Genomic DNA, 15773 nt, shown 5'->3' on the forward strand with positions numbered 1-15773 from the left:
TTTTTCTTTTCTATAATGTTCTTCCTAGGTTTTGATTTCATGGTTTTTCTAGTCTCATACAATGATTTGGTAATTGTTCTCTCTTTTCCTTCTCTCTGGATGATATTGTATAGGATTCACATTATTTCTTAAATTTTTAGAATAATTCAACAGTAAAGCCTTCCAGACCTGAAAATTTCCTTATAGGTAGATCTACAGTTCTTGAATATTGATTTGGTTCTCTTTTCCAATTTATAGTTCTCTACCACAATTCTCAGTTTAAAATAATTTCCTTAAACATATTTAGAATAGTTAAAGTCTGATAACTATTATCTGGATCTTCTGTGATTCTGTTTCTGTTATCTGTTGTTTATTTTGGTTTTTAATCATGTTGCTTTGTCTTTTCATGTGCTGGTTATTTTCTTTCGTTTGCAGAATATTGTGTTTTAAAAATTGTGGAAATATTTTGAGACACAGGATGATATTATCTTCCTCTAGAGAAGAATTTCACTTGCTTATATAATTTGAAGCAGGATTCAGTCCATCCAAGAACTGGACTATTTCTTGTTTATTCTTATTCATAGGGTACAGACCTATGAGGTCCAAACCCAAAGGACTAGAGGTTTACTAGGTCTTCCTCTTCTTGGAAAACTGTAAACTCAAACTGTTGTCACTCTAGCCCTCAAAACTATTGGAAAGCCCTTCTCTTTAAGGTTAAGGGATGAGCGAGTTGCTATGGTATATCTTTATCAAAAAGTAGCGTGAAGGATCCTTGCGGTGATGGATCTGTTCTGTATCTTGAGTGGGGTGGTAGGTACATGAATTTACACGTGATAAAATAGCATAGAACTAAATACACACGCGCACACACACACACAAATGAATGCATGTTAAACTAGAATAAGGTTGGTGGATTGCATCATTGTAAATTTCCCAGTTGTGATATTGTATTATAATTATGCAAGACATTCTCACTGGCAAGAGAGGATGATGAATACATGGGAAATCTCCATATTATTTCTTTTTTATGGTGTAAAAATTATATATATAACATTAAATTTACCATTTTAACCATTTTAGGTGTGCAATTCAGTGGCATTACGTAAATTCACAATGTTGTGCAACATCACCATTATCCATTTCCAGCACATTTTCATCATCTCAAACAGAAACTGTACCCATTAAATAATAATTCCCTGTTCCCCCTGCCTCCAGTTCCTGGTAACCTCTATTCTACTTTCTGTTTCTATGAATTTGCCTATTTTAGGTACTTCATATAAGTGGGATCATACAATACTTGTCCTTTTGTGTCTGTCTTATTTCACTTAGTGTAATGTTTTCAGGGTTCATCTATGTTGTAGCATGTATCAGAATTTCATTCCTTTTTAAGGTTAGATAATATTCGATTGTATACACAAACACACACACACACTGTATTTGTTTATTCATCTGTTGATGGATACTTGGGTTGTTTCCATCTTTTGGGTATTAAGAATAATGCTGCTATGAACATTAGCATACAAATATCCAAGTTCCTTTTTTTAGTTCTTTTAGGTATATATTTTAGAAGTGGAATTGCTAGATTGTGTAATTCTATGTTTAACTTTTTGAGGAACCGCCAAGCTATTTTTCCACAGTGGCTAGAGCATTTTTCATTACCATCAGCAATGCGCAAGAGTTTTAGTTGTTCACATTTTTACCAACATTTATGATTTTCGGGGTTTAAAAAAAAAATAACCATCCTAATGGGTGTGAAGTGATATCTCATTGTGGTTTTGATTTGCATTTTCCCAATAACTAATAATGTTGAGCCTATGTTTAAATAGTTAGGGGAAAACTTGCCCCCATATCCAGTTGGTTTCTGTGGGTTTCTGTTTCATCCCAAACCTGGCCCCTTTTGTTCTTCACTGTCTTCTTAGGTCACCAGTCCTTCAGGCAGCTGTTTTAAACATTTTGTCCATTATTTCTAGTTGTTTTCAATGGGGTAGTTGATCCATATGATGTAATCTACCGTTATTTGAAGTGTCTTTTGGTTTTGCAAGAGAAAACAATTGTAAATATAATTAAAGTCATTTTTTAAAAGCTAGTAACTTCTGAAGCCATGGTGACCTTTTAGAAAAAAAGCTAATAACTCTTTATGAAGCTTAAGAATAGCACTAAATCTTTACTCACTAAAAATATTTCTGCCTGCTACAGAGATCATATAGACTAGGTATATGGGAGGAAATGATGCAGTTTGTTCTCCATACTACAGTATTTCAGGAGAGAAAAATGGGCTTAAAGCACTTACTGTCGGGAAAAACACACTTACTTTATTTGGGCCTCCTGCTTAAACATCATTTCTACAGAGAAGCTGTGTTGGGAGTTCCCAGGATCACCCCTAGGTTTGATGATTCATTAGGAGGATTCATAAGACTCAATATAGGTCGGGTGAGGTAGCTCATGCCTGTAATTCCAGCACTTTGGGAGCCCAAGGCAGGAGGACTGCTTGAGCCCAGGAGTTTGAGACAAGCCTGGGCAACATAGTGAGATCCCATCTTTATTAAAATTTTTCAAAAAGACTCTATATAGTGATACTTATGACTCATGATTACAGTAAAAGGATACAAAACAAAATCATCAAAAGGAAAAGGCACATGAGATGCAGTCTAGAGGAAACCAGGTACATGCTTCCAAGAGTCCTCTCCCAGTAGAGTCACAATGCACATGCTTAATTCCTCCAGGAACTAGTGACAACATGTGTGAAATGTTATCTGCCAGAGAAACCCACCCAAGCCTGCTTGTCCAGGGTTTTTATTGGGGATGAGTTATATAAGCATAAAACCCCTACATGACGACCCTCAGTTACTGATGTTCCAGATGGTCAAAGGAATGGAGGTGTTCATTATAAATCACATTGTTAGCATAAACTGTATGGACAAACTACTGCAGAGTCACTTAAGGACTGGCACATGCAAGAACACTCTTATCAGACACAACATCCCAAGAATTCAGTTCCCAGTAACCAGCCCAAGGTCAGTCATGAAAACAAGTCATTCTTGAAATAGTGCAGGGTCTGAGCAACCCAGACCTGCAAAGTTGACCCTTTTCCACACAGAGGTCTACCTGATCAAATCTGAAGAAGGAAAGCACCCCTTGTTACTCTCTAGTTTCTTACTCTTTGTTATATAATCATTTGTTTATTTGATGCTAATTAAATAACACTTTTTTTTTTCTTTTTTTTGAAATGGAGTTTCACTCTTGTTGCCCAGGCTGGAGTGCAATGGCACGATCTCGGCTCACTGCAACCACTGCCTTCCAGGTTCAAGTGATTCTCCTGCCCCAGCCTCCTGAGTAACTGGGATTAGAGGCATGCGCCACCATGCTCGGCTAATTTTGTATTTTTAGTAGAGACAGGGTTTCTCCATGTGGGTCAGGCTGGTCTTGAACTCCAGACCTCAGGTGATCCACCTGCCTCGGCCTCCCAAAGTGCTGGGATTACAGGCAGGAGCCACCGTACCTGCCCACAAATATTTTCTAATTTTAAATTTTCTTTTTTATACCTCCACTAGAATATAGATTATGTGAGGTCAAAGTCTTTGCTTTATTCATGACTGTATCTCCAGTGTCTAAAACTGCTTGGGCTATAGTAGGTACTCAACAAATATTAAGTAGATGAATGAATGGAAATTATCATTTATTTAAATATTTAGGAATGCCAATGATGTTGACTGGATCTAAATTATTGGGACATACTGTTACCATATGAATGACAATTTTCATCTCTTTCTTCTTCCCAAACAGGTCTATAATTCAGCAGGCAGATCTTTCCCTCGAAGGTTTGTTTTGCCTTTAAATGTCAGTTTGAATGCCACTGAGGGAGACAACCTGAGTCCATTGTCCTATACTTCAGCCAGTGCTGTGAAACAGGCTGATGGAACGGTATGCTATGAACAGACATTAGAGTAAGACTTTGAACTTTAGTGGTGTTACTTTATTCCTTAGCTGTTTTCCAAAATGTTTGGTACCCAATAACTTTTATAACATTCATCCGAGCAGAGTAAGGTCATGTAACACTGCTTGCACAAGAATTGCAGAAACAGTGGGAATGAACACAGTGTTTATCTATCCTTCCTGTGCTTTGAAACAGAGATATGGAACTGTCTAATGGTTGCGGAATGTCTATTCATTTGAGCTTGACATTAGCAATCCCCACTTTTTGTTTTTTATTTATTTTTATTTTTTGAGATGGAGTCTCGCTCTGTCGCCCAGGCTGGAGTGCAGTGGTGCCATCTCAGCTCACTGCAGCCTCTGCCTCCTGGGTTCAAGCAATTCCCCTGCCTCAGCCTCCCGAGTAGCTGGGATCACAGGCACCTGTCACCATGCCCGGCTAATGTATTGGTATTTTTAGCTAAGATGGGGTGTTACCATGTTGGCCAGGCTGGCCTCGAACTCCTGACCTCAGGTAATCCGCCCGCCTCAGCCTCCCAAAGTGCTGGGATTACAGGCTTGAGCCACCGCATCCAGCCGCAATCCCTACCTTTTAGATAATATGTGCTTAGCACAGGTCTATCATTGTGTAGCTGTCAATGCCTTAGCTTTAGAAGAATAAAAAGCATATGTCTACCTCCTATGTCATTTGACAGCTTATTAATAAAACTTGATAATCATTATGCATCCATACATATTATGGAAAGCGGAAAAATATTTAAAAAGGACGTAGAACCTCAGTTCCCACGCCCTGTCACAAACCTTTATAAGTATGAGGCTCCTCACTGACATACATAAGAGGAAAATAAGAATTAAGCAACCACTACAAATCCTTTTGAAATCTCTTTTAGATCTGGTGCTGTCATGAAAATCTACATCAGGAGGACCTAGAAAAGGAAGGAGGCATTGAATTTCCTCAGATCTACTATGGTCAATTCAGTGGCAAAAAGTATCGTTTCTTCTATGGCTGTGGCTTTCGGCATTTGGTGGGGGATTCTCTGATCAAGGTTGATGTGGTGAATAAGACACTGAAGGTGATGAAAAACTCTTTCCTTTTTGAACTTTTCAGAGACCTGTTCTTCCCTTTGAATTAGTTCTATTTAAAGTAGCTCTTAAGATTCTTCAGTATTTAAGCAGCTCAGCCATTTTCTTTTATTGAGTTTGAGAACTATGAAATCATCTAAGTTAGGGGTATGTTCCTTCTAGGGAATCCAAATTGACCCCAAGCCCAGCAAAATAATTCTATGTTTGATCTTGATGTTATTTTGGGAGCAATTGTGGGGTTAGGGTTGTTGGGACACCTATATTTAAAGTAGATGGCAATTATAGTTACACAAATTGTGTTTGATGGTGTGATGGAATCTGGGACTGCAAAGACGCCCTCTCTTTTCCTATATTCAACTCAGTAGGGCTGATTCTTTTATTTTTGGATTATTCTATTGACAGCCTGTGTTAGTCTGTTCTGTGTTGTTATAAAGAAATCCCCGAGGCTGGATAATTTATAAATAAATGAGGTTTAGGTCGGGCACAGTGGCTCATGCCTGAAATCTCAGCACTTTGGGAAGCCAAAGAGGGGTGGATCACAAGGTCAGGAGATCAAGACCATCCTGGCCAACATGGTGAAACCCTGTCTCTACTAAAAATACAAAAATTAGCTGGGCGTGGTGGCACATGCCTGTAATCCAAGCTAATAGGGAGGCTGAGGCAGGAGAATCGTTTGAATCTGGGAGGCAGAGGTTACAGTAAGCTGAAATTGCGCCACTGCACTCCAGCCTGGTGACAGTGCAAGACTCTGTCTCAAAAAAAAAAAAAAAAAAAAGAAAAAGAAAAAGAAAAAGAAAAGAGGCTTGTTTGGCTCATAGTTCTGTGGGATGTACCAGCATGGTACCAGCATTTGCTCAGCTTCTGATGAGGCCTCAGAAAGCTTACAATCATGGCAGAAGGCAAAGGCAAAGGGGGAGCCTCATGTCACATGGTGAGAGAGTGGGAGCAAGACAGATAGGAGGAGGGGCCAGTCTCCTTTACAACAACTAGCTCTCAGATGAACTAACAGAGCCAGAGCTCACTTATCACCAAGGGGATGGTGCTAAGCTATTCATGAGGGACTGGCCCCCACCACCCAGCACTTCCCACTAGGCCCCACCTTCAGCACTGGGCTCAGCACTTCAGCATGAGCTTTGGAGGGGACACACATCCAAACTATGTCACAACCAAATTCATGCTTGAAGTGACAAAAGCCATAGAAAGCTCCCAACTTACTACTGACCTTTTATCGAATGCTTTTTTTGGGACTTGCAGGTTTGGAGAGAAGATGGCTTTTATCCCTCAGAACCTGTTTTTGTTCCAGTACCAGGAACCAGTGAAGAAGATGGTGGGGTTATTCTTTCTGTGGTGATCACTCCCAACCAGGTAAATATATTTCCCTATCACTAGTCAGAAAGAAAAGTAGCACTGAGTCATCTGATAAATCAAGGATGCACACTCATCTGTGGGTAGTTTACTTTGATTCCTTCTCCTTCTCTTCCCCTTCTTACTATTTACATACCCTTTTGTCTCAATCCATATTTTGTTGTTTTAAAGTCCTGTTTGGAAGACCATAATAACAATTTGTATTTGCATAGGAATTTGTTATTTATGAACTACTTACACATATTCAGTTATCAAAACAACTTTGTGGGATACCATTTTATACATGTGGAATTTGTAAAGTAAAGAAGTTGAAGTAAACTTGCATCAGATCTCATAGTGGTAAAGCCAGTATTTAAATCCAAGTCTTTTGACTTCCGGTCTAATGTTTATATCATCATGTGTGCTGCCAATTTCAATGAACTGACCTCCAAGTCCAATGTCATTAGTCCTGGTCCAGTGTCTCAATAACACTATTCACTATCTGACTCCTTGTCTAGGGCAATCTTATGGCAAACAGGTTCACTTTGAGTATCAGCTTTGATTAATTATTAGTGGCTGCCTGGGGTGCAGGGCTCTGAGGCCTTTTAAGGGTTCAGTAAGAAAGGCTGTGATCAATTAGCGATATCTGTCATGGACTTTAGGAGGACTTTGTTCTCATGCCATGCACTTGCCATTCCTGGAATTCGATTTGGCAGATCTCAGTCTGCCTTGCAATGCTGCCCTTTGAACAGCTACAAAGTAACACAAAATGGAGGCATTTCTAACTTGGAAGAAAGAGTTTCTGTCTTTTAAAAGATTGGCAAGGTGCAAGCAAAAATATTAAACTCAAAGAAATCCTATGAAGGTGATTGACTTAATTTATTTGCTCTAGGTATGAACTTCTTTAGCTATGATATCCTTTCCAGTCCAGTTCAGCAACTGAGGAAACAATTTGTGAGTGTATAGGTGAGGCACTGTGCTAGGTTCTGGGGAGAGATATGAAGATGAAGATGTGTAAGACATGGTCTTGCTCTCTCTCTCTCTTTTTCTTTTATTTTAAAGACAGGGTCTCGCTCTGTCACCTAGGCTGGAATGCAGTGGCACAATCTCAGCCCACTGCAACCTCTGCCTCCCAGGCTCAAGTGATCCTCCTGCATCAGCCTCTGAGTAGCTGGGACTACAGGTGTGCACCACCACGCCTGGCTAATTTTTGTATTTGTTATAGAGATGGGGTTTTGCCATGTTGCCGAGGCTGGTCTTCAATGATGAGCTCAAGCAATCCACCCACCTCAGCCTCCTAAAGTGCTGGGATTACAGGTGTGAGCCACTGTGCCCAACCAACATGGTCTCTCCATTAGGAATTTTACAGCTTAGTGGAGGAGACAGGCAAATTTTTGATGAAAAAAAAGATAATTTTCAATATTGTCTTTCCTTTTCTAGAATGAAAGTAATTTTCTCCTAGTTTTGGATGCCAAGAACTTTGAAGAGTTGGGCCGAGCAGAGGTACCTGTGCAGATGCCTTATGGATTCCATGGTACCTTCATACCCATCTGATGGGACAACCACAAGGTCTGGAAACTAGGTTTAAAATAAGTGTGCACTTGGACATAAAGACTAGAGCAATAGACACTGAGGACTCCAAAAGGGGGGCAAGGAGGAAGAGGGGCAGGGGTTAAAAAGCTGCTGATTGAATACTGTGTTCCCTATTTGGGTGATGGGATCATTAGAAGCCCAAACCTCAGCATCACACAATATACTCATGTAACAAGCCTGTACATGTACCCCAGAATCTAACATAAAAATAAAAACAAAGAATGGGCCGGGCGCGGTGGCTCAAGCCTGTAATCCCAGCACTTTGGGAGGCCGAGACGGGCGGATCACGAGGTCAGGAGATCGAGACCATCTTGGCTAACACGGTGAAACCCCGTCTCTACTAAAAATACAAAAACTAGCTGGGCGAGGTGGCGGGCGCCTGTAGTCTCAGCTACTCGGGAGGCTGAGGCAGGAGAATGGCGTAAACCCGGGAGGTGGAGCTTGCAGTGAGCTGAGATCCGGCCACTGCACTCCAGCCTGGGCGACAGAGCAAGACTCCGCCTCAAAAAAAAAACAAAAAACAAAAAACGAAAAAAAAAAAAAAACAAAGAATGTACTGTATAGAAAAGACAGAGCGTAAAGGGCACTGTACCTCCCAAACCAATGTCCCAAATAGACATTTGGTTTAAAAATTTCTGTTAAAACCATAATTCGCTATTTCCTTGCCACTGCCAAGTCACGCCATGGCAGAGGCTTGAGTGCATATGAGGTTCTGTTTTACCTTTAATACACCATCATGGCCAACGGAGGCATTGCTGCTGGAGGTGTCATGGCCATTAACACTACTTTATAAGAGGTGCGGAAGACTGCCCTCACCCATGATGGCCTAGCATGTGCAATTTTTGAAGCTGCCAAAGCCTTAGACAAGTGCCAAGCCCACCTTTGTCTGCCTGCACCCAACTGCAATGAGCCTATGTATGTCAAGTTGGTGGAGGCCCATGGTGGTGAACACCAACTCACCCTAATTAAGACTGATGACAACGAGAAACCAGGGGAATGGGTAGGCCTCTGTAAAACTGAGAGGGAAAACCCCGAAAAGTGGTTGGCTGCAGTTGTGCAGTAGTTAAGGACTATGTCAAAGAATCTTAAGCCAAGGATGTCATTGAAGAATATTTCAAATGTAAGAAATGAACAAATAAAACTTTGGCACTCATGTTTCTTTCTTTCTTTTTTTTTTTGAGACGGAGTCTCGCTCTGTCACCCAGGCTGCAGTGCAGTGGTGTGATCTTGGCTTACTGCAAGCTCCGCCTCCCAGGTTCACGCCATCCTCCTGCCTCAGCCTCCCGAGTAGCTGGGACTACAAGTGCACACCACCATGCCCGGCTAATTTTTTTGTATTTTTAGTAGAGATGGGGTTTCACCGTGTTCGCCAGGATGATCTCAATCTCCTAACCTTGTGATCTGCCCACCTTGGCCTCCCAAAGTGCTAGGATTGCAGGCATAAGCCACCGCACCTGGCCGGCACTCATGTTTCTTAAGAAAAAACACCACAAAGCAGAATTCATAAGATAACTATGGTTTTATATATATATATTTTAGGGCTCTTCCTTGAAATAATTAAGAAAGTATTGATACAACCTTTCGAAGAGAGTTTTAAATTTCATTTATTGGATATATTTTCCTCTACATAATAATAAGAATACATGAAAGAAAAATTTATGTATTTTGGTCATTACCGAAAGAATTAAAGAAAGACAAAAGAAACATGAAAGGTAGCTTGCCAGATAAGACAGATTTATTTTAGAGAAAACAAACCCGAGAGGAGCCTTTTGACTGAGTTAGGTTAGAGGCAAACTTTTTTTTACAGACTAAGAGTTTTTAAGGATTCAGGGTGGGAGAGTTTATTAGAGGCTTGGACTGCTTCTGTGTTTCTTTGTTGTGCTTATTTGGGAGGGAGAGTTGTGTGTGTTGTTGTTGTTGTTGTTTTCAGTTGCAGGCATACCCCCCAAGTATGCTTTTAGCTTCCCTATCTTAGTGCCCCTGAAGGGAGAGGAATGTCCTTATTAAGGCCCACTGTTTTACTGGGGCCCATTGTATGAGGGTGAAATTTGGCAGTTACCCAAGAGACTTTCCCCCTACTTCCTCTGTGCCCGAGCAGTTTTATTTGTGTTTTACTGGCTGCTTTTTCTGTTTGCTTATAGTTAGAAGTGATTTCCTTGAAACACATGAGGCTAGAAAGGGAGTTGGAACTTAAAGTGGTGGTTTGTCCAAAATAAAGGTGCTCCTGCCCTGTCAATTACCATCATGGGATAGGTGGGGGACAGAGGTCCTAGGAGAAGAAATACAAATGATCATAGATAGTAGACTTTGAATATAAATCTGAAAAGCACTTCGTTCTTTCCATCACAGTCTGCCTGTCACCATTGGTCCTAAGATACTCAGAAGACAGGAAGCTGGCTATTTCCTGCATGGAGGCTTCTTCTAAACTGTTTTTTTCTCTGCTGTCCACAGCAGGTGCTACTGCAATTGCACCCACTACCCCCACCCCACCCTCAGCTCTGCTTTGGGAGGTTATTTTGAGGAACATCATTAAAATCAGGCATTTCTTCTAATCTCTAGGTGTATAGTTCTCAGGGATTGTTGACAAGCCAGTAGTTCTTCATTTAATTGGACAACAGGTGGCACTAGAGACCATATAATCTCCACATTTCTAAACCCTGCCTGTTCTTACCAACAGCTGTAAGCACGCAAGGTCTGTCACTTAAACCACACTCTTGCCAACACCCCCAAAATCCCTTGTTCCCTTTTCCTTCAGTTACATTCCCTTCCCTCTGCTGAACCCAATACCAGGACCAGTTAAACTGTTTATGCTCCTTCTGCATGGTGAATGCTCTGGAGAAGACCCCCAGACATACAATATGGGGCACCTTTGAACTCATGGTTAGGCTCTCAGCACGGTCCTGAGCTAACATAGTTTCCTGTCTAATTTTCCTTAAGAGTCACTTCAAACTTCACAGACCCTTTCTTCTTTAGTAATGTGTTCCATACATGCAAATGCCATGTGTGGGGTTTTGCACTGTGGCAATAAAGTAAAAGGGCTGAGTTCCATGTCTGGGTTTGTGAGATGCAGAACATAGTAGCAGGTTTAGAATGGCAAGAAGATGCCTAAACAGAAGGAATACAGCAGATGCAGGAGCAAAGAGCCTCAGGTAACTGACAGTGTAAGTCCCCCACTGTTTCCTTTCACACAAGTCCCTGAAAAGGCATTCATTGTACTTCCTCAGACAAAACATGGAGATTTGATTGATCTTCCTAGATCTGAAGGGTGAAGGAGACTCTGGATGACCTCTGGCAAGTCCATAGATCTGTCACATCTTTCCTCTGTTTATAAATATCTGTCTTAATACACAGGGAATGAAGTGCAGACATGAAGGATAGCAGTATAATCATAAGATTTTGACGTAAGGATACCTGAATTCTGCCTTGGCTCTGCTCTGTTTCCTGAAGAAGAAGACAAAAAAGGATCAGTGGCATGTTATAATCTAGGCACATATGCCGGTAATCCAAGGGAGAAAGTTCTGGTAAAATTAGGTGAGCATATGACCAAGACCCAAAGCATAGGCTGGGCCTCTTCTTCTCCCTAAGCCCAACTCTTACCACTAGCCAGTGTCCGAGGATTCAAGGAAAGGGAGTAAGTGGTGCACAATTGAGGGGAAAAGGAAGAGGCAAATGGGCAGGTTGGGTCCTCCACAGGAGGCAAGCAGTAGAAAAACATATGAACCAGCCAGCTCGGCCACCTTGGGGCAGGGTGGGAGTAGGGGAGAGCTTTGGCTTGATTTTTTTTTTTTCCTCTGAGGATAGCTTTGGGAAGTAAGCAACACTATGTGTGGTACTTTTAACACATTGTAGGCCTGCTTGTGAGTAAACAAGGCCCAACCAGTGCCTGGAAATGTGATTTAAGCAGATGAAAATTCCCGTTTTGTGGGGAGCTAGGAGGGAGATACGGGGGTGAAGCTTCCTTTCCTTTATACTTAAATGGCATTCAAGGCCTTTCAATAATTTGGTCCCCAGTCAATGTTTCCAATCTTACCTCTCACCTATCTCCCCATTGTAGCCAAGAACTCATCAATATGCACTAAACAAGCTGTACTTTTCCACATTTCCTTTGCTTACATTATCTTCTCTTCCTGGAATTCCCTTATCTACCTGGTGAACCTTAAAATCCAGCTCAAAAGTCATCTTTTCTTTGAAGCCTTCTTTTACTTCCTGAGGGAGAATTAGTGGGTTTTTTTAGTTTATCATGATTTATTTCTGTGTTTAGCTCCCTCACTAGCTTGAACTGTATGAGGACAGGGACCATGTGTTTGTTACTCATACTGCACCCCTGGCACTTAGCAGTGCACTTGGCATTCAGTAGATATTAAATAAACACTTTTTTTTTTTTTTAACTTAATAAGTGAATGAGGACTGGAAGGTGATAGATATGGGGCCTGCCTTGCCAATATCTGTCCATTGGAGTATCTTATGGGATCTTTTTTTTGGTGGGGGCTTGGGAGGTTTATTCAGTGATGCTTTAGTCTCAGTCTCTGCCAGCAACTAGGAGTGGGGTGACTCCACTCACCCCAGGATTTCCCAGACTTGCTGCTTTAGAGTAGAGAGGCAGGAAGCCAACTATCCTCTAAGCCACAGCTTGGGAAGCTAGACTAGTACTTGGGTGGGGGCAGCAGAGCTGAGACCCTCCACCCTCAGCCCCCAGCCTGTGCTATCCCCCCAGCCTGAGGGGGAGGAGCTGAGGCAATCTTGACCGCAGCCTTCCACACACAGCCCTGCTCTTGGTGCACCGTTCACTGCCCTGAGTTATTCATGATCTCTGCTCCCACATATTGACCTCGACACTCCAAAAGCCAGCCCCACACCCAGCCCCTTCAGGTCTTTAGTCCTGGGGAGGGCAAAAGGAGGGACAGGGGGCCTCTGATTGAGCAGCTTCAAGGGGCCTCTCCTTTCTGTTGCCCACTGAATGCCAGCCCTTTGTCTTCAGCCCTCCCTTAGATAGGAAGGGGGGTGGTGCCCTCAGACTGCATCCCCTTTCTTCTCTTCCTGGCATCCCATTCTGTCCCAGCACAGCAGCCAAGAGCACAAAGCACAGCACCTGTGAGGCTGGTGGGCACAGCAGCCCATGCTGGCACAGGCCAGACTGCCTGCAGCCCTAGGTTCCTGCTCCCTGCCCTGGAAGCTAGACAGAGGGAGACAGAAAGCAGTAGTGGGGCAATGGGATGTGCAGCCCCTGTGGCAGGAGGAGGAGCACATGAACCCTGACCCTGCTACTTGGTGCAGGCCACTCCAGGCCTCGCTTCTGTAAGAGCCTCTGTGGCTGGCTCCACAGCTGCCCAGCCCCCATAAAGGGGGCTGAAAGGAGGATGAGTGGTCCCTGAAGAGGTGAAGGGTCTGCAGAGAATCACGCAGACACCAGGTATTACCCAGCTCTTCCCCCAAGACCTGGAGGGTCCAAACTCCTGGCCCCAACCACCCTACATCTTGGGTGAGGAAGAAGGGCCTCTTCTGCTGTTCCTTCCCCTCAGAGATCCAAGAAACCACTCCAGTGAAATGCAGGTACCCATGCCTGCCACCTGCCCCTGGAGACAGCAGGGGAATTGAGGCAGGAAGCCTGGCCAGGGGCCCTTATGGGATCTTTTAATAGAAGTTAGCCTTCTGAGACAACGCAGCCAAGCACAAGCCAGTAAATGTTGCAAGAGTGAAGTGGGAACTATAACTAAATGGCTGTTGATCTCAAAGAACTGAAAGCTAAAAGGAATGTTATTTGCTTATTGGTTAGTATGTTAGTCTGCTATGGCTGCCATAACAAAGTACCACAGAGGTCTTAACAGAAATGAATTGTCTCACAATTCTGGAGGCTAGAAGTCTAAAATCAAAGTTGGTTTGTTCCTTCTGAGGGCTTTGAAGAAAGATCTTTTCCAGTTCCATCTTCAGGGCTTGCAGATGGTGTTGTCCGTGTCTTCACATCATCTTCCCTTTGCATGTGTCAGTTTTTGAGTTCAAGTTTCTCCTTTCTACAAGAACATCAGTCACGTTGGATTAGGGCTCATACTAAAGACCTCATCTCAATACATGTGCAACAATCCTATTTCCAAACAGGTTAAACTTCAACTCTGCAAATGCAGTGAAATATTTTACTAAAACAAACAAGTATTATTAATAAAAATAATTTTGCAGAAATTTCTCTTACTCTTTCATTTTATTTTGATTCTTTAAGCTGGTTTTGGAATGAGCAACTATTTGTGTAACCACTGACTGCTAGAGAGTATTTATCACTGAGATAGTCCATACCTGGGAAATAATGTTTCTGTTCTGAGTGATCTTGCAATAGTAATTCACTTATCTGGGGCTGTATTTTCTTACCTGTAAAGTGAAAGTATTGAATTAAATAGTCTATCTCAAAAATCTCTAAATGTTCTTTGAAGTTTTTTCTTTAAAATACAATGAGGTAGATGAGACAAACATCTGAAAATCTATGGAGAGTGTTTGCTAAATAACCTGTTAGTAGTTCAATGCAGAGCAAACAGAATATATAGCTATAAGTAGGAGATATTTGAGGGAAATCACCATTTGAGCTTATTTCTATTACCCCCATGATTTTGTTTTTTTTAAAGAAAACTTTTCCAAGTCTGTTATTAATCACTGACTTGTCCTGCTTTTCATCGTTTGATTTTTCTCATATACAGTGGAGCTGTCCTCCCCAGTACCTGGAACAATGCCAGCCACATAGTAGATTCCCAATAAATATTTAATGAAAGAATGAATGGAAGCAAGAGGTGACATGATTCTAGGAACTGTGTGTAGTTTGAATACCCTTGTGAGTAGATGTGAGGAAACAAGATCCTTTTACTCTCAATGTGTCTACACAAGATTCTTTTACTCTCAATGTGTCTACACTGGCAGAAGAATTGCTAATATGTGTTCAGGGGTGCCTTTGTTCACACTATGCCACCCAGAGTGATAAATGGGTCCATACACACTTGTGGATAAGAATGGCTTTAGAATTTCCCTTAGTAAGAATCATTACACAACAGTCCAAAGGACTGTTGCCACGTGGTCTTACTTGTGCTCTCAAATTCCTGTTCTTTTTAAAATTTTTTTTTAAAGAAATGAGGGTCTTAATCCTATGCAAAAAGAACAAAGCTGGAGGCATCACGCTACCTGACTTCAAACTATACTACAAGGCTACAGTAACCAAAACAGCATGGTATGGGTACCAAAACAGATATATAGACCAATGGAACACAACAGAGGCCTCAGAAATAACACCACACATCTATAACCATCTGATCTTTGACAAACTTGATAAAAACAAGAAATGGGGAAATGATTCCCTATTAAATAAATAGTGCTGGGAAAACTGGCTAGCCATATGTAGAAAGCTGAAACTGAATCCCTTCCTTACACCTTATACAAAAATTAACTCAAGATGGATTAAAGACTTATTTAGACCGAAAACCATAAAAACCCTAGACGAAAACCTAGGTAATACCATTCAGGACATAGGCATGGGCAAGAACTTCATGACTAAAACATCTAAAGCAATGGCAACAAAAGCCAAAATAGACAAATGGGATCTAATTAAACTAAAGAGCTTCTGCATGGCAAAAGAAACTACCATCAGAGTGAACAGGAAACCTACAGAATGGGAGAAAAGTTTTGCAATCTACCCATCTGACAAAGGGCTAATATCCACAATCTACAAAGAGCTTAAACAAATTTACAAGAAAAAATCAAACAACCCCATCAAAAAGCGGGCAAAGGATACAAACACACACTTCTCAAAAGAAGACATCTATGCAGCCAACAGACATATGAAAACATGCTCATCATCACTGGTCATCAGATAA

At 41.7% G+C, this 15773-nt stretch overlaps 1 protein-coding gene and 1 pseudogene across 3 annotated transcripts in view; both read left to right on the top strand.

Annotated features, from left to right (window-relative positions):
* Window positions 1-11684, top strand: part of BCO2 (beta-carotene oxygenase 2) — a 46363-nt gene extending 34679 nt beyond the window's left edge. For 2 of the 3 annotated variants that reach the window (XM_023208243.1, XM_023208245.1), the window contains exons 9-12: window positions 3763-3900; window positions 4800-4982; window positions 6247-6357; window positions 7777-8144. In XM_023208243.1, coding sequence (XP_023064011.1) covers window positions 3763-3900; window positions 4800-4982; window positions 6247-6357; window positions 7777-7890 — 546 coding nt within the window. In that variant the 3' untranslated portion in view covers window positions 7891-8144. Of the gene's footprint in view, window positions 1-3762; window positions 3901-4799; window positions 4983-6246; window positions 6358-7776; window positions 8145-10278 lie in introns of those variants that run through there. The other variant, XM_023208244.3, reaches the window with a different exon arrangement.
* On the top strand, window positions 8555-9060 carry LOC111540142 (annotated as a pseudogene).
* Window positions 11685-15773: the final 4089 nt, after the last annotated feature.

The sequence above is a fragment of the Piliocolobus tephrosceles genome, chromosome 13 (genome assembly GCF_002776525.5).
Source record: "Piliocolobus tephrosceles isolate RC106 chromosome 13, ASM277652v3, whole genome shotgun sequence".
NCBI lineage: Eukaryota > Metazoa > Chordata > Mammalia > Primates > Cercopithecidae > Piliocolobus > Piliocolobus tephrosceles.